Source organism: Ammospiza nelsoni, chromosome 1, assembly GCF_027579445.1.
Source record: "Ammospiza nelsoni isolate bAmmNel1 chromosome 1, bAmmNel1.pri, whole genome shotgun sequence".
NCBI classification, from domain to species: Eukaryota; Metazoa; Chordata; class Aves; order Passeriformes; family Passerellidae; genus Ammospiza; species Ammospiza nelsoni.
The window spans coordinates 82,398,937-82,418,540 of NC_080633.1; the positions used below are offsets into that span (position 1 = coordinate 82,398,937).

General features: G+C 37.4%; 1 protein-coding gene across 5 annotated transcripts in view; it reads left to right on the forward strand.

Annotated features, from left to right (window-relative positions):
* SEMA5A (semaphorin 5A) overlaps window positions 1-19,604 on the forward strand; it is a 403,052-nt gene that overhangs the window by 257,113 nt on the left and 126,335 nt on the right. For all 5 annotated transcript variants that reach the window (XM_059472240.1, XM_059472411.1, XM_059472324.1 and 2 more), the window contains 3 exons: window positions 2,186-2,248; window positions 8,188-8,286; window positions 9,407-9,620. In XM_059472240.1, coding sequence (XP_059328223.1) covers window positions 2,186-2,248; window positions 8,188-8,286; window positions 9,407-9,620 — 376 coding nt within the window. The remainder of the gene's footprint in view (window positions 1-2,185; window positions 2,249-8,187; window positions 8,287-9,406; window positions 9,621-19,604) is intronic.

A 19,604-nucleotide genomic window follows, 5' to 3' on the forward strand; every position in this document is an offset into this window, starting at 1 on the left:
TCTCTTCAGATGCCTTTGTTCTGTATTTCATTTGCAGCCTCCTCTATTATTATCTCCTCTAGCAGTGGAACCAAGGCTGTAGGGACTATGAGTACACTTGGTTTCAAAGTGGGCACTTTGCTTTGTCATCAGTGTGTCTGCATTTATTTCTTGTCCACATAGTATTGCTCCTTTTTAACAGGTGTTTTCATGACTAGGGCTTTCCCAGAGAGTTGGCCATTTGGTTAACTTGTAAGCAAATATATTTATATCTAGTTGTAGCAGTTTCTTCTGTTTGGTTTCTTGTATGTGCTGTTAACTGTGATGTCCAGAAATATTACATAATGTTTTAATATTTCACATACTTCTCCTTCAAATTACTTTTACTGTGGACTTAGAGCCAATTGAAAGCTGGATATTTTGTCACTGAAAATTGATTCATGATAAACATTTTGTATTTAATGCAATCTTTTTCCTTCAGTTTGTGCCTGACATGTTTTTCTCAGTTCAGTTTTGCAAGAACTTTTCCTTCGAACCTTCCTTTTAAGTACCCATATTTTGCTCTCTTTCTACTCTGACCTCCTGGTAACTAACTCTTGTGTTTCTCCAGGCATTTGAAATTTTTTGTGCTGTTCAGAGATAACATATTCAGCACTTGTGCCTTATAACATGGAGGTTCAGTGTGTCCTAATGGATTGATTAGGAATTCAGTTGGTCATCCTACAATCTCTATTTTAGATGTGAATTGCTTTTTACTTTACTGAGTCAAAAGAGTTAGGTCATTGCTGCTTCTTTATCTAACTCAGTACAAGATTTCTTTCATGCTGCTGGATACAGTTTGTTATAAATTCTAGGGTCATTCACAAGTGGATTCTTCCAGAAGTTTTCAATACATTCCTCTGTACACCATACTCATTTAGCATTGCAAAAGCAAATGCTGTAAATAGGAAGATTTATGATGGAGGAAGAGAAGTAATAACATAAGTTTTCACAAGTAGGTTTTTTTTTTTCTTTAAGTGAAAAACACTCATTCTTGGGCTTGTTGAAGGACAAATACTCTGAAGGCATTTCCCCCCTTACTTTAAACAGGCTTTTGCCCTATTATTAAATAAATAAAGAGTCTACTTGCTATTAATACAGTCTCCATTAAAATACAGGTAAAAAATATTTTCTATATTAAATCTGGATAAATGGTCTTTCATTATTTCCTTGTAAATAAAAATGAAAAGGCTGTGGTTTCCGTAATTAGGCGGCAGTAGTTGCTTCAGAAATCTCAATTCTTCTTGATAAAATGTGCTTTGTGGCATTTTTATCTAAGGAACATATGGATGTGCACCGTTGAGGTGAAAGAATGCAGCCTGATTTAAAATGCACTTTGACTACACAGGCATTCAAATATGTACATGTATTGGCACATTAACACCAAGCATGCAACCTGCTCCACTGAACAGCAAAGTTTGTAAGTCATAGCTGCTGAATGTTAGATATGGAAATAACTGGAATTAACTCACACAGTGAAACTGTAGTAATGCAGACTAGGCTTTACAGTCCTGGCATAAATCTCTTGAAGCAGTGAGACAGCTCGAAAAATGAGGATAAATTGCTTCTGCTCGGCAGTGCACTGTTTCACTGTTGTCTGGTATGTCTCTGCCCATGGCTTCTTTCTCTGAATGGATGTGTTAGTGCTTCTGATTAGGGCTGCAGTCATACCTTTAGAGACTAAATTCTCCATTTGATGCTTGAGATAAATATCTCAAAAAGTGCAGTAGGGCACACTTTCCCATTGAGCAAGGTTTCTCAGCAGAGCTGACTTCAGATGCTGCGGTGATGCAGGCCAGCTCTGTTGGAGAAACAGGTTCAGCCTTTCTGTGTGTTCCTCTATCTACTTACCCTCATAAAACTCACAATAACAACAACAACAACAAAAGGCTAAATAGTATAAATGTAACTGTGGTTGTTTCTGCTGTAGTGATTGGTACAGTGAATCATAATGTTGGCCAGCTTCCTTTTAGATTAAAATAATGAAAAACTTCAACAACAAAGCTACATTTCTAGGGAGAAAACTTAAGAGGCATTTATGGATGGGATCATCCACAGCTAATCACCTGTATCTCTGAAGCACATAACACAAACATGGGCTGTGAGAGCTCAGAGGCTTACATTTCTGAGTTACCTTGCATTTCTAACAAATTCTTTTTGCTTGCAGGCAGTGGAGTGGCAATGTGATGAAGCTACTAAAAGAGCCTGCTACAGTAAGGGCAAATCAAAGGTAAGCATGAGACGGCTGATCTGCTTTAATAAAAATATTATGTTAATAGCAGATGTAATTCAGTTATTGCCAGTGTATAAATCCCTACCTTATGCATTTTTGCTGTCTCCCTTTCTGAAGAGAGACATAGCGGAAGAGTCTGCCGCTGATGCATGAGCAAAGAAATAAAGAAGACTGAGAGATAGAGTCACATGATTCCTGTCTGAAATGGCCATGAACTTTAGCTTCCAACAATTTACTGTTTTGACACCAAGGTTAAACATATGCATGTCATATATAGTGAACTCTATTCTCACTTCATTTTCTGTGCTGTAAATCCTGAATAACTGTGTAATTACTTGGTAAAATTCTTGGTTTATATCCCTATGTTTAAGATGCAATTTTATTAACTTTTTTATTTCCTATCTACTGGTAGTATGAAGAAAATAATATTAAATGCACTAACTTCTCAGACATTGAACTTGATGTATTCTTGAACTTAAAACCAATTCTTTATTTGGCAATTTCTGCAATTTCTATTATTCAGTACAGGAAAATGTAATGCTAAGATGGAAGCTTTGGATGTGCCAACCTGAAGCTGGTTATCAAATTAACTATAAAAGCAATTAGAATTGCATGCAGTCTGTGTTTTTAATTTTTATACTGTTTAGTGATTAAAGTTAATTCAACTATAACATAAAGGGAGAACACATCGAGAGTGATAAGTACAAAAGCCCACTTTTATTCAGTAGAATGTGTTGCATACATTATTGTTGTGCAAAACTCAAAAAATCCCAAGCTTCAAAAACATATTCCAACAACTCTATCATCTAGTAGAGGAGGAATCTCTTCTGCAGAGTTAACTAATTAATCACTGACTTTTAAATTTCTCCCATTTAACAGTGAATTTCCAGCTCCTTTTTTGCTAAGTGCTAAAAAATATAATTGCAGTATATGATTGTACTTCTGAGATAAACTTCTGAGGAAGAATGGCCTCAATTCTGAAGCAGGGCCATGTTACACTGTGAGGTATAAAAAAGAAAGGACTTTTGGAACCTTGCATTTTAAGGAAATGTTTCATTTTCTAGGTTGTTATTTTTCCCTAGAAAATTTATGCTTAAATATGTAATATATCCCTCAAGCCTTTATCCTTAGCTTTCATATGGCAACACTTGTAAGTAAGGGAATATGCTCATGTGTCAATAGAGAATATCACAATGCATTGATCAAGGGGTATATACAGTAGAAACTATTCTGGTAGCAATGCTATGTGTAACTAAACAAATATATATGGCTTTGTTTCACAGTGATTTTCCAAGTTTAAGGCTGTGAGCATAGCATTCAACTTGTCTGAAAGTCATATAGTGCAGTGACTGTGATCTAACTTGATGGATGGAAGTAATTAAAATTCGAGGCTATAGCAGTGTACTTTAGAATATGTTGACAACACTGTTACCACACATTCTATTCAACAGTGTAAAGCATCTGTTGCTACTAAATAATTTTGTTAGGGGGGATGTACAACACTTTTGATACACATTTGAAAATAGCAAATAGCCCTTAGTGTAGTTTTTCATTCATGCAGAGTTTCATTTATGCTCTTCATACCCTTTTGAAGGGATGATGATTGGAAGTTAAGCTGTCACTGTAAAATGGTATATATGAGATTCAAATAATGACCTCTGTGATTGTTTCTTGGTATTGTTATTATTTGTCTAAGGATTTCATTTGTACCCATAGCCATGTTCCTCATTGACAATCTAGAAAAGGGGTTTAGTCTTTATGCTTCATTACATTCAAAAGAAATCCTGGGAGTAAATACTTGTTATTGTTATCAGTTGGGTTGTTTTTTTTTTTTTTGTTTTGTTTTGTTTTGTTTTGTTTTGTTTGTTTGTTTGGGGTTTTTTTCCCCTCTTTTTTTTATTGTTTTGGTGTTGTTGTTGTTGGCTTTTTTGGTGTTTTTTTTTTTTTTTTTTTTTTTTTTTTGGTGTGTAAACTTTGTGGCCTGAAAGCATCATATGGGAGTTGCTGGACAATGCAGAGATATGGTCTGAGAAAACCTACCCACCTGGAACTTCAACTGTCTTTTTGAAATTTCATGCCTCTTCTGATTTCACTGATGTGGTCAAGGTTAAAATGAAAGATAAATTTATGACCAGAGAAAAGATAAATTATGTTTGTCTTTTATTGCCTTATTTCCAAGACTAAAGCAAGGTCACTATACTCTCCGTAAAAGGAGATGCACACAGAGCCTTCCCTTGGAAAAACTGAGAATTTTCAGATCAGGAGGAATTCATTCCAGTCCTGCATTGTCCCTCTTCGTAGGAAATCTCTGCAAACACAATTCCAGTTACTGTTATCAGGAAAACTTGATTGCTTGCCTGTTGTATAAATAAATGCAGCCCAGATTGCAGAGTTGCTGAGGGTTGCATTTCTGTAACATTTCTCAGGTGAATTCAGATTTCAAGGCAGACACATGTTACTGTAGGAAGACACAGGAAAGACTGGAGTCAAAATGTTCAGGCCAGCCTAGACTGTGGCAAAGGAGAGATGAGGATTGCAGGGATGGCTGTGGATAGGTTTTTCATTGAGATCCTTATTTCTGTAGAAGCTCTGCTAACCACAGAGCAGCTTGAGGGCAGTAAGTTCAGGTGGCAAAACCTGAACTCATGGCTTGAAAGTCGCTTTAACTGATGGAGTGAATGCCCTGAAACCAGAAGGTGGCTTTGAACCCTGAAGCAACTCAAGCAGTTTTGAGATAATGGTCAGTGAAACACACTCGTTTTTTTGTTCTTGAGAAAGAAGCTGCACGGAATTTTTGCCTGGGGCTGTTATCAGTTGTTCTGAGGTTTATGCTTTAGAAGCCAAGGAGGGAAAAGAGCTGAAGGGGAAAATATACAGGGACATCTGTCACATTTGACAGTGTAATGCGCACTTGACTTTTGAAGGCTGATGTTTGTTATTCAGACTTCAGACATTTACCTACCAATTTAGGCTTTTGCCTAAAATAGCTAGTGGCTCCAAGAGTGAGCTATGCAAACTTATGTCCTTGTGGCCAGCATGCATTAGCATGTAGGAATCTAAAACACCAGACAAGATTAGGAGAATAAATTTGCCTATTCATACTGTCACTTGTGGTAGCGAATGTTAGAAAGAAAAAATATAAATGCACTTCTTGAGAAGGCCAAACCAATGTGAGGTTAAAAATAATAATGGTAATTGAAATTAAGTTCCATCTCTTGCTTATTTAAGATCCTAATGGCTGGGTGTGTAAGTATCTGAACTTTCAATAAAAGTATTTAAAAATTAAATGCAGGTATGTATAAAATGTTAACCTATACAATAAATATTGCTGTGAGAGGATAGTTATCTTGAAGTCAGATTGACCTTGGATTGTCAGGGTACTCTTAAGTAACTATAAGCAGCTTGCTTGGCTGCTGAATTGTTTCTAATAGTCATGTTTAGTTTCCAATATGCCGATACAAAAGTAGAAAGTACTTTCTAAATGTATTTCTTTATTTCAGATATATTTTTATAGGCAAATAGGAAAGTATATGACATAGATCTTGAGATGAACTGGAGAATAAGACTACATAAAAGATGGCTACCAAACCTAACACCACCCCTGACCTAAAATGTCCTTTGTTTTGAAGTCCTTTGCCACTTTTACAACATGCATCTCATTTTTGCATTGGTCAGAAGTGAACCACTACAGCCAAACTTTACTTCAGAGCTAGAAAAATATCTCTGAACAATTCAAATTACTAAATAGTGAAGTCCTTTTTCAGTATGTTTTTGGGTGATTATAGTTTTATTCACAACCAATTTTTTAACATTTTCTTTTGCATTAATGTGGATTTTTTTTTTCAAATTAGTAAAGTAGCCAATTAAAAAAAAGGTATAATTCCGATATAAAAAGATATAAAAAGGTATATTTTACACTGTGATCCCAACAAGAATTCCATATGAGATGTCTTATTTGCCTGGTTGCAGTATGGATTGTTGTCTAGTTGGCACAGGACTTGTAAACATTAAAGAAAGAATCTTGTGATTCCCAAGAATGTCAGAGTTTAAGAAATTAGCATTATTTTTGAACAAAATGAGTGGGTGATCAGTGTGCAAGTAATTTGGAAATGACACTATTTCAGGGAGATCTGGAACATGAAGAGGAGAGGTTGGATGGGTTGTAATGTCAGAACCCACTTATTTTTCCTACACGTGCATTCCATGCCTTGTTGCAAAGGGCAGAATGGAAATAGACTAATGAATAAATTACTGTTTTGTATTTTGTGAACCTCTTTGAGTGGCCTTCGAATGAAAAAACCAAAATACAATCCCTCAAAAAGTTACCTTCTAATTTTTGGTGTGTTTTTTTAGTGATGGAGTTAAAGCAGTCTGATAAGAAAACTGCCAAAACTACCAACACTGCCAAGCTGTGAAATAACTACTTTTTAATAGCTTGTTGCATTGCCCAACTCAGTTATATGGTTGTGTATTAGCTTCATTGTGGTTTAAAGAATATTAAGATGCCAGTTTTATAAAGTTCAATATAAAAACTTCATATTTTTTTTACCCAATAGGAATTAGCTCTTACTTCTAAGATATTTGTCCCTTTCCCATAAGGGCTCAAAGAGAAAAGTAGCTCATTTAAAAGCTACTTTTTCACAAGAAACTAATGCTAATGTGTGTTTGAAAAGGTTCTTTTTCCAAGAGGTAGTTTCTTCCCTGAGATTTTACAGGATTTTTTTTTTGAGTTTATTTTTAACTTGACTTTTATGAGGAAAGGTATAGAAGATAGATTGTAAAAGTTTTCTCAGAGACCTTTAAAGTATTTTCCTCATCTTCTTTTGCAGTCTATTTTGTGCCTGTTCAATTTATTTAGGATTATATTTGTTGTCTTCCAGGATGAGAGTCTATTTTCAAGATAAACAAGCAATCCATTTAATAAAACTGGAGGCCAGATAATGGGACTTCTATGCTATTACTTTTGTATGGATTTACTTACATGATTTCACTTAATATCAGCTAGAATTGCATAACTGTATTTTCACAAGGTTTTTTTCAGACTTTTTATGAGACTATCTTGTGGTGAATGCTAGAGAGCATTCAAATGTAAGTTTCCAGGAAACTTTATTTTCTCCAAACATATTGTTGATCATTTTATTGGATACAGACACTGATTTTTTTCAAGAGAAGTGTTTACATTTTTTCTCCTACAGTTCTGGGAGATTTTTAGTATTTCAGGACAAAGCTTTCTGTTTGAATTAACAGTAGACATTGCTGTTGAGTTTTAGCTCCTGAAATGAGAGATGAACATCACAAAACCTTCATCCATCCTAATGGAGTAAAAAACATGTCAAATTATTCCTCAGACTGAGCATCTTTGTATTGTGGCAATGTAATTTTTTGAGAAACTTTGAACTTACAGGAAATGAGACACTTCTAATAAAGCAGGGTAAACTATGAAATTAGTGGTAACAAATCCACATCAGAACATATCAAGAATTTTATTTTTACTAGTCTTACTATAGTTTTGTTACTGAAAACCTGTTCTTGCCCCTGTTTTCCTCACAACTTCCTGTCTTGGCCTAATCTGTCTTTGAAGTCAACATTTGATCTCCTGAGACAGTACTGTATTATTTAAGTCAGCATTTATCAGATCATCTAGCTGAACTATCAGTTCAAAATTTCTCTAAGTCTTTGAAATATATCCTGAGAGGAAATCTTCAGTACTAGAGGGGTTTATTTTTATCCTATTAAGAACTTTTCAGAAAGGTTGATAGATGCATGTGTGTGAATAAGAAATCTGTGCAAATTGTAATTGCTATCTCAGGTATGCTTAAGCCTTGTTTACCTAAATTTTTTTTTTGTGGATAAATAACCACAGAAAGCAAATTGTTATTAGTCTCCTCTGTACTCTGCAGTATCCCTGAATATATTCTTTGTTTTCTGTGTGGCAGGAGGAGTGCCAGAACTATATTCGAGTGCTTCTTGTTGGAGGCAACCATCTCTTTACCTGTGGAACCAACGCATTCACTCCAATCTGCACCAATCGCACAGTAAGAGTTAAAATGTTTTACCCCACAAGCTGGAATCCCTGCTCTGAGCAGATTAAAAGGCAGAGCATGTTGAGGCTGAGAGCTGGCTGTTTGGGTATTGATGGGTGAGCTGGTGTGTAAAAGGCTGATTTAGCTGGTGGTAAGCCAAATGGGAGAGCTAACCAATCTCTTTTTGCACTCTTTTCTCAGTTGTGGGAGGAATAGTAGCTCCTCCTACATGCCAATTTTTATAAACCTTATGTGTTTATAAGACTTCTGCCTCTGTCAGGTTTGATGGGCATCAATAGGTTTAGTTATCAGCTGTGGTTGGGTAGCTGCATGCTGTGTATGTGTAGTTCTGGAGAAATGAGAGTACTTGTATTAGTGATTTCTGGCTGGTGAGAATGAGAAATCTTGACTGAGATCTGTCATTTCATGTTCAAAATAAGCCTAATTGTAGCATCAGTAATAGTCATAATAAGTATAAAAATGTCACTGTTTGGACTAGGCTGCCTATTTGTTTCAGGAGGGGAGAATCACTTAAATATAAAGAACAGCTGTATTACTAAAAAACTCATTGGCAGATTTATTATATTTAAACTCATTGCACACCTTTATTTTCAAATAGCATATTAACATCATGCTGTGGTTTATGGCTGAGAGTATTTGAGCTACTAAATCAGAGTTGGTTCTGCTGAGTTGGAGAGCTCCTTTTCTTACTCTCATTTTTCATGTGAGTTTTTTTTCCTAAAACATATTGATAAAATAATGGATTTTTTTGTAGTTGTCTGTTGTGGTGGATACTGTATTGATTCTGGCTATCAGGTTTGGGTTTATTTTTCATAATAACAGTCTTTGCAGAGGTAAGTAATTTTTGAGACCCTTCTAATAGAAAACATTTAGGCATGGTGGATAATGACTGACATGTATGCTTTACTTATCAAAATGGCAAAAGTGAGATCTGGCAGCACTACAATAAGACTTTCTAAAGCGACAATTTTAGATCGATGTAGAGGTTGGCTACACACAAAAATAAAGTAGATAACAGGTGTTTGTCATAGGATTTTGCTGAGATTGATGCAGTTTGGCTGAAATTATAATTTTCAGGTAATTTTAATCCCTTTTTCTAATTTTTTTACAGTTAAGCAACTTGACAGAGATACATGACCAAATCAGTGGCATGGCTCGTTGTCCCTACAGTCCCCAGCACAATTCCACTGCTCTACTCACTGCCAGTGGAGAATTATATGCTGCTACAGCCATGGACTTTCCAGGAAGGGATCCTGCTATTTATCGAAGTCTGGGGGCCCTTCCTCCTCTCCGAACTGCCCAGTACAACTCCAAGTGGCTGAACGGTGAGTGCTGATGGACCGTGAGACTCATCTTTTTAACTCATGTTCATCATAATCATGGTACTGAAATCCTATTCTGGGAATCTGAATATTTTTTGAGTATTGCTTATTTATTTTGCTTTTTTAATCTATTATTTTACTGGTATAAGTACTGTGGAATTTAGTTCATATAGCTGAAGCTTATAGTTGTGCCTTTAAATGCATGTCATTTTTGCAGGCACAGGGATGAGATGCACATACAGTGCTCTTACATGGTAATGCTGAGTCAGCTTTGAGCAGCAGCTTGCATTGAGCATTCTTTTCTGAGTCCCTCAAAAACCTAAGGCAGAAAATAAACAGTTTAGAATGGACTGAATTCTCCTGGCTTTCCCTGCAGGTCCCAGCCTTGACAAGCGGAAAAAGTTCAGACTTCAAGCTGCTTAGGTGGCAGACTGACATTTTTGATGTTTATTATAACTAAAGGATAGGGAATAGTTTACAAAACATACCATAAAATTGTGTTTAGCAGTCAATTTTGTTTCATGGATGTTAATCACATGATGAGGGTTTCCAGCTGGGAGAAGCTGCAAACAGGCAGGGATTCCCGAGATGTGACAGACCAAGATGCCACTTTGTTTATTACAAAGAAAGGAAACAGTTTCTTCTAAAATGAAAAATATTATTAAACATAAAGTGTGAAATTATGTATATTATAATTTGCCCATGCCCATTCCAGAAGAAAAAAATAAAAACCATAATGCATGCTATGTGACACAACAGTCACTATTCCTAGTACATTTCATGTTATGATGGGCTGAGTCTCATGTTGGAAATTAAATACAAATATAAATCGTTCTAGCTTCAGAACATTTGGTCAGCTGCAAGTAACAGATTTTATTTTGAAAATATCTGTTCTCATGTAATGTGAATGCTGAATTGTGGTGGTTATACGACTGGTATATTTTATTTGAACAGTGAACCCATCAGAGGTAGCTCGCAGAAATTTGTGACCTTTTCTAAAGGCTGGATGATTTTAGAATGTTAATTATCAACAACAAAAAAAGTCCTAAATTGTATGCAACATAACAATTATGGCAGTGCAAAAGAAGTGAGGGGAAAAATGAAGTCATTGTATGTATATCCCTGGTCAGGCACCCTTTGTCCACTCAGCTTGGTATTGGAACTAATTGCTGTGCCACACCTGCGTGCTTTTGTCAGAGGGGAAAAAAGTCTTCACACAGAATTTGCAGCTTAACTGGATATTTTTATGCCAAAGGCATGCTAAAATTCCCTCTAGGTTTCTCTAATTAATCATATTCACTGTATTCACATTTTGTCTATTAAAAGCTTCAGATGTACTTATACATTCTCCGTTAGAGTTCATTCTTCTGACTCAAAACTGTTTATAATTAAGTTACCAGGAAACTGTAGCTTTTATCTTTGAGGAGGAAGAACAAGATGAGTTTTGTAATTGGAGCCAGATAAAGTAAGTCAAATAAAAGCCTGAAAGCAGCCCAGTCAACTGTATTAAAGGGAGGGGTTATTATTTTCTTGGGTAGCTAGGAGTGAGGGATTCATCTCCTTGACTTGGGGATTCATCTGCTTTTATGTCAATTTGTGTGCTTTTATGATTCAGTGCTAAGAAGCTGCATTAGTTTTTCCGTGCTTGGATTGAAGGGAAGATTTTGCTGCTTTCACCGAGAAAGCAACACAGATCGATAATCCTGCAAGAAAAGTAAGGCATCAACAGGAATGGAAGCTCCCTAGTCAATATCTGTTATGCATCCGTAGCTCACAGTTACTGTAATTCAGCCTCGTTTGAGGTGCTCATATGTATGCATCTGTCAGTATTTCCAATTCTAAGTTTTCCTCGGAAGCACCCTGTTTTTTCTCACTTAGATTTTCTGTTCTGTGAATCATGTTGGACCAAATCAAATCATCTCTGGGGGGGGTGATGGCTGTACTCTGAAACACAGCTGATTATCTTATTCTGTGCTTTATTGCTATGCAGTAAAGACATTGTTGATTTTAGTGGCTAGCACAGCAAATTTGAGATCTTCAATCCCATCAGTCAGGCAAAAAGGACATGCCTATATGCTGAGGCAGTCTGCTCTTGTTGTTCACCGTACCTTTTGGTGAAGGATCTTGACTTGTGAAACTCTTAATCACAGGGGAAAACTTGTTCCTAATCTTGTCAGAAGGTCTGTAATTACAGGAACAATGATACACAGTGCTGGAGGAGAAAATGGAGTTGATGTGTCAGGTGGCTTGGGTGAGATCCTATATTACCATGATATGATTTCAGCCTCTGCAATCACAGATTTCACCAGTAAAATACATTTACGTTTTTGACTGAGTTTCCCATTTGTTCTGGTTTAGCCATATTCACGTATTGATTGTCGGATCCTGCCTTCTGCTGGGGGCTTGATAGGCCTGGAAGCAATGCACATCAGCCAAGTACATAAGTTAGCAGCTATTCACTGAGCATCATCATCATCAGCTGCTTAATATCAGAAGATTTTTGAGAAATCACGGAACTTTCAGTTCTGAATTACCATTTTCTTGATGCACGCAAGACTCATCTGGAGGGGACAAAGATTTGGTTAGTTCAGTTAGAAGTATTAATTATTCAGCATATGTGTTAAATTAAGCTACAGAAGTATGCTGAGAGAACATAACTGAAGGGGAAAAGGTAAATTAATGTGAAGCACAAAGATTTTGAACAGGCACAAATCCAAAAAGTTAGATGGACAGCACAGCAACACTGCCAACATAAAAACCCTATTTCTGACTGGAGCTAGTTTTTGTGGAGCCATCTTTGAGGCTCTGTGAACATACTGCTTGTTCACCTGCTAGACATGCTTCAGGATTTAACTCCCTGAATTTTGTCTGGTTTGAAAATTTTTATTGGCAGAAATGACCATTTACCAAATGTTACAGATATCTGCACACTTCCCTAAAGTTTTTCCTGTTTTGGAAAATTTTAGAGTGTGCATGGTCATGTTGTCTTCATTGATAAGGAAAGAAGCATCTGGTGGTACTTGTTGAACTTAGTCTCTTTTAAGATTTACAGTAGTAATTATTCAGCTCTTGAATATCTCTGAATAAGATCAACTGTTCATTTTTTTTTTATTTATTTCAGAACTTCCCTCTGCTTCTAGGAAAAGAAATTGTTTTGCTTGATTTGAAATTGATAAACAGAAAAGATGTTCTGTTTATCAGTGCTATTTCTGTCTTCCTGGTGCTCCTGTAGAGAACATCAGATGCAGCTGGCCCAAAGGCAGTGAGCAGTTTTTTGACCACAGTTGTAACCATGCAGAAATTCAGCTTGTCTCCGTGATGAGATGCCCCTGAAGCACCAGGCCACTGTAGTAGCACTCACCTTAGTTCAGCAGGGGTTGGGCTGCCACAAGGACTTTATCAAGTGGCAATGCAGGGAGAGACAGCCCCTGTGTGGTCCTCTTGCCAACCCTGTTGGCACTTTGCACCTAGGTCAGTGTTCTCAAAGGGAGCACGATCACCCAGAGGAGTCAAAGAGAGCTCCAAACCAGCTCTCTCCCCATCCAACAGCCCTGCTGGCTGCAGGATAGTAAGCCTGCCAATGTGAAATAGAGAACCAAACTCTCCTTCCCGTGATGTCAGATTTTGGCCATCACTTCTCCTATGTAAGGGAAAATGGAATGCCTGAAGTTACTCCCATGGATATGTATACATGCACAAACAGATGAAGGAAGTGGAAAGACTGCTTACCAGTAATTTATTCTGTAAGGTGTCCTGTTCTGCTGCCTACCCTCTCTCTCTGAATCCATGTTCAAGTGTTTGTGTGCTTCAGAGAAACAATTTGAGGTGATAGAGCACACACTGAGGGTTGTGTCTAAAGCAAACATCTCTCCCACTGATTTCTTCTCCTGAACAAAGGAGTCAGCAAGACCCTGAACTTCAGCCAGCTGCTCAGGTCAGTAAAGGGCAACATGTTGCTGGAATGTTTTAAAATTTCCCCTTTAGTGTTTCATAAGAAGAACAGTCTGCCTTACCAGTCTACTTTGGACATTATTAAATGAGAAAAAAGAAATTGTTCTTTCATTAAGCTGCCATGCTGTCTGTTTCAGTGTCTTTAAGCTGTCAGTATAAAAATGTTTAAATAATATCTGGAGTTGATGTAGTATGCTTCTAATTAGACTTTACTGTAGAGTTGATCTGCAAAGTGCAGCAGGGGCAGAATTTGTCACAGTTTTCTCTAGAGAACAGAAGTAAATGTAATAGTTATATTTGCAGTCCACAGTTGCAGTGTGTCCAGATTGGCAATGAAAAGCCTTCAGTATTTAAATTTAGAAACCTTTTCTGTAGTCCAACATTTACAGTTAGTAAAGGTATTTCTCCTTTCAATACACCTCTTTAAATCACTAAATGTTATCTGATACCTCAGTGTGAAAGTTGGCCTTAGTCTATAATGTCTGTTTGCTTCCCTCAGCCAATAAAAGGGCAAAACATTAAAAAAAAGAAAAGGAAATCCCTGTCTGTTTCATCATGCAAAGAAACATTACTACATTTGGTTTCATAATTTGTTAAATGTCTTTCCTTACAGTTGCATGGGTGTCCAATTATCTTGAAATTATTTCAGCTGTTTTCTTTACCCTCGACATGTAAGGGTAGATGCTATTGGAACATATTAAATAAATAAAACCAGTGTTCTAAATGTCACAACATTTCATCAGTGGGCAGATGATAGATAATTAAAATTTAATCCTGGATCAGATGTAGCAATAAAATAAAACAAAAATAAAATAAAATTGAAAAATAAAATGAAATAAAATAATCTCTTCCAAATGAGAAGCCTTTCCATCTGAGGAGATGAATGTTTGGATTGTTCTGCTTTACTGCTAGACATAATATTGCTATTTTTCCTTTTTCTGTCCTAAGCATTTGGTTATTAGATACTCTTAGTAAAGTGGTTCTTCTGAGATCACTTTCTTAAAAACACTAATAAAAAGATTATTCATCCAGAGCAGATATTTTTAATCTTCACAAGTAATAGTAAGAGTAAAATTTTTAAAAAGATGGTTTGGCTGGTGGGGTTTAATACAGCTCTGAATCAATGCCTATTATTGTTTGTTAACGGAATTTTATTATAACTTTTGCTACTAGTAGGATGTGTAGAGAGAATTTATGATCTAAGAATAAAAATTAATTCTTTCAATTTTGTTTTTAAGGATTAATGGAAATGGCTATAATAATTCCTTTCATTTTTCTGGGTTTTAATGAAAAGCCTTGTAATTACCTAGTGCAAGCTTTTCTTTATTATATGATATTTCATGTATCTCAAAACCAGAGTGTGCAATGTACTCTTTCAGATAAGAGTCCTGACTGAAAATATGCAAGGCATATTCTGCCAGTTTTGCTTATTTTGCAAGAAGATAAATAATTGCATTTCTTTGGTTCTGCCACCCATAAGGTTTTTTTCTTTTGTGTATATCATCATTTTTGCCAGTATCCTAAAATAGGAGAGAAAATACCTGCTGGTTTTGAAACCTGTCCTTTGGCTTCTTCACTGGAGCAGTTACCAGAGGAAAAATTTGAGCAGTTAAGCTGTGTTTTTTATTTCAAATTTGTACATCTTCTCCTTGATGGCAGTGATAGTGTAGGAGAGCAGTAAGCTGGTGTGAGGTGGAGGTGCCTCCCCTACTTTCCTTTTTCCTGTGCCAGACTAAGTTATTACAAAACACCTTCAATTCCTTACCTGTTTGAAATGGTAGACAGCAATCACTACCCATGGAGTTAGGATATTTTTAGTTCTTTTCTACCCTAGGTAAACCAGCCAGGTCTACCTACCATTTATTAAAAACACGAGGGGGTTACTGAGGACAGAGCTTGTTCTTTTGTATCTCATCTAGCCTGCTTATGTCAGGTGCCAATCAGAGAGGCTGGATGAGGAAGGAGGACACTGCTGCAAGCAGATCATCTGTTCCCAGCTGCAGAGAGGCACAACAGGAGTGTGGCCCTCATTAATGCACACAGCTCTGATACGCAGTGACCCAGAGAGAATGAAGGAACTTAGGACTGAAATGCATCTCAGTCAGGGGAAGGTGGAAAATTTCAAATTTCAGGGAACATGAACACATGAAAACCAGCATTTATCAAAGAAAGGAGGGGACTGAAAGGTTACCTGAATATGAGGAATAATGTCTTTACTGTGCAAGTAACTGTGCACTGGAACACATGACCCAGAGAGGCTGTGGAGTTTCATTCACTGGGGATATTCAAGAACAGCCCAGACAGAATCCTGACCAATGTATTTTAGGATGACCTGACTTGAGCAGGGAGCCTGAGTGAGATGACCCTTCTAACCTGACTCATTCTCTGATTCTGTGTGATTCTGTGACAGGAATATTGGAGATAGAGATGGAATTTCAACAGCAGATGTACCAAGCCTTAAGGTGAAAGGGGAAGAGGATGATTATGAAATTGATTTCCTTTTTATTATGAGAAGAAAAAAGGAAAAAAAAGAAAAAGGAAAAGAGGAGCAGGTTGGAATGGGTTGATGCTGTCTGTATGCCAGGCACTCACCAACAAAGCCTCTCTGTCACTCCCCTCCACAGCTGCATGGGGGAGAGAAGATATAACAGAGGGTTCATGAGTTAAGGATGGGAAGAGATCACTCACCAAATATGATCATGAGCTAAACAGGCTCAAATTAGAGATATGAATTGAATTTATTGCTAACAAAATCAGAGCAGGATAATGAAAAGTAAAAGAAAACCTTAAAACCCTCCACCTTCCCCCGCATGCCTCTCTCCCTCCCAGCTCTACCTCCTACCCCAGTGGCACAGTGAGACAGGGAATGGGGGTTATGGCCAGTTCATCACCCATGGCTTCTCTCTTTGCTCAGGGAGAGGGCTCATTTCCCTGCTGCACCGTATCTCCCATGGGAGACAGTTCTCCATGAACTTCTCCAGTGTGAGTCCACCCCACAAGCAACAGTTCTCTCCAAACTGCTGCAGTTTTGGTCACTCTTCTACAAGGTGTGGTCCTTCAAGGACTGGCTGCTCCAGCAAGGGCCCCTCTTTCCATGGGCCTTCCATGGGGTCACAGCCTCCTCTCAGGTATTCACTTGCTCCAGCATGGGGCTCCTGCACAGGCTGCAGGTGGATTTCTGCACCCCCATGGAACTCCATGGGCTGCAGGGGCACAGCTGCTTCACCATGGTCTTCACCTCCAGCTGGAGGGGAATCTCAGCTCCGGAACCTGGAGCACCTCCTGCCCCTCCTTCTCCACCGACCTTGGTGTCCACAGGGCTGCTTCTCTCACATTCTTTGACTCCTCTCTTCTGTGGCCACAACTACAACTGCAATAACTATTCTTCCTTCTTAAATCTGTAATCACAGATGCATTACTACCATTTCTAATTGGCCCAGCCTTGGCCAGTGGCATGTCCATCTGTTGGAGCTGCCAGGGATTGGCAGAGCTGGACAGGGGAGAAGCTTCTGGCAGCTTCTCATGGAAGCCACCCCTGTAGCCCCCTCACCAAAGCTTGGCCATGCAAACCAAATGAACAAGTCTGCAGGGAAAGTCATTTACTTGTCTTCTTCCCTGAAAGACTAAAACAGAGAAAAGAAAAAAAATTGGCAGTGAAAATATTTGGAGGGAAATGGGTAAGCCATCATAATTGGGTTTTCTTTCCATTCCATGACAGCTGGTTGGCAAAATCTCCTTAAAGAACACTAGATTCCTCTGTGTCTGGGAATTCTGGATTCACTTTTAAGTAACCATCCAAACTTCCGTATCTTTTGATAGATCCCCAAATTTCTAGAGGTTTTGGGCAAATGAATGAAACCCCTATGTATTTTTCACACTTACCCCCCCCCCCCTTACATACAAGGCTTCGCAAGGTGTCTATCCACTGAATATAGGTGACAAAATCCACTGAACTCCAGGTGTGACTTCAAGGACTTCAGTATTAGGTTAGAGTACAGAATGGCTGCTGTGACTAAGTTTGCCACTGGCAAATTTACATCAGCAAAATGATATAATAAATTGCAAAGTATTATGCGATGTAAGAACACTTTACCTTGAAAATGAAGGAGACTTATTTAAAATAAACAACAGGAAATAAAACAAGGGATTTTGTAATACCATATTTGAAAACAATTTTTCAGAAAATAAATAATTGCATTTCAGAATTTATTAGAGTACATCAGTAAAAAAGTAATAAGTGAGCATCCACTTTTATGATTATGTTGAATTGTATTATAAAATCTATCAGCAATATAAGAGAAGATTGGAAAAAAAATGTCTGGGATACCCAGTTTTAGTGTATTTTGCTGTCCTTGCTCTTCCGTACCTATAAAATTTTCAATTTAGCAAAAGGAAAAGAATGTAAAAGAAATCATGGAGAGCTAAGGCATTGCAAAGGAAATAGTCCAAATAGATTGGTAGCCAGCTACTCTATGGCAGGTTGGCATTTTTAGCACGCATCACAGGTAATTGTGAAACAGAGGAAAAATAGCTATTAATAAACCATTCCCAGCAGTTTCATACAGAACTTAACATTTTACAGTTCAGCTCCTGAGGATGGATATAGCTGTGATGACCACAAGTTATGTATTACTTTTGGGACATATAATGGTGTAGGAAATTTTTACTCTGTCAATAAAATTTGTCCCTAAAACTTCATGAGCAGTGATGCCTTGATCAGCCTAATGGAAGGTCTGTACTTTTTTTCCCAACAGCTGCAAAGGGCCACAACTAAATGAATATACTTAATGAATATCCAGAGATGGCAGAATGCAACTGCTACTGGACTTTTTTGATTATGTTAATAAGATGAAAGGAAATAATAAAGACTGGCACATCTGAAGCTTAAATTCTTTCCATTGCTTTAAGTGTCCCTTTTGAAGAGCATTTCTAGCTGAAATGTGAAGTTTATTCAAAAATCCTCAAATGTGTCTTTCTAGAATTTAATGCTATTAAGCATTTGGCTGAATACAATTATTTGGAAGAAATGGGTCTTTAGAGATCAACAGTGTGGTGTGATTCATTGATGTAGTGAGGTCAGTGAACAAGTGAACAGGTTCCAGAGAGATGTCATTCAACATTAGAGCCGTATCTAGACTCCTAAGATCTTGAATATATTATGTATTCATATGTCTCTGTGTGTGTGTCTTATATTGTGTGCATATATACATATATAATATGATGTGTCTAAATCAGAAAAAAATAATATTTTAGCTTTCTTTTAACATTTCTGGGGTTAATTTCACTTTGGATTGGGTCTTCAAGTGCCTTGCACTTCAGATGTGAGTGGTCACATCTCGCAGGGACAGTCAGTGGAAGTCACAGCTCTTACTTGCTTAGAGTAGGCTTTGGACCTTCAAATCCTTAAGGTTAATTGCTGTTACCTCCTTAAGGAAAGTTAGACTATTTCCTGTCATTTGGTTAACTCTGGAAGCAGTAGCATCCACTAACTATGTAAATTAAGCCATGTTAGATTGCTTCAGAAGTGAAGTTATATGGATTGAAGAGCAGAAGTGTACTTTCTTGCTCCTAAGTTCAGACAACAAGAAGAGGCCAAGACTATCTCAGATGTTCTCAAGGAGCTCTTTTAATGCTCCTATTTCCCATTTCTATCCACAGAAAAATTCCTGTACAATTCCTCTTATTCTTTTACCCCTCAGACTATATCCACATCACTAAATAAAAAAGGCCAAGGAAATAAGCTTATGCATGACACCTTTGGCAGGTGGAAAGGGTGAGTAATCTAAAGGGAATCATTGTGTCTTCCTGTTAAGTGCTTTCACATTAAAAACAGAGACTGTGTTCCCCAGAAAATGTAGGTTTGTCTCCAACCTTCAGAAATGCAATCACATTATTTCTGATTGAAGCACTATCTTGGCTTCATATGGTTGAGTTGTGTTTTTTGCAGTAACTTAGAAGAGTCTGTGGGGAAGCATCCTTGTTGGGCAGTGCTCACACTGCTTTATGAAGGAAATGGTAGAAATTCCCAGGATTTGT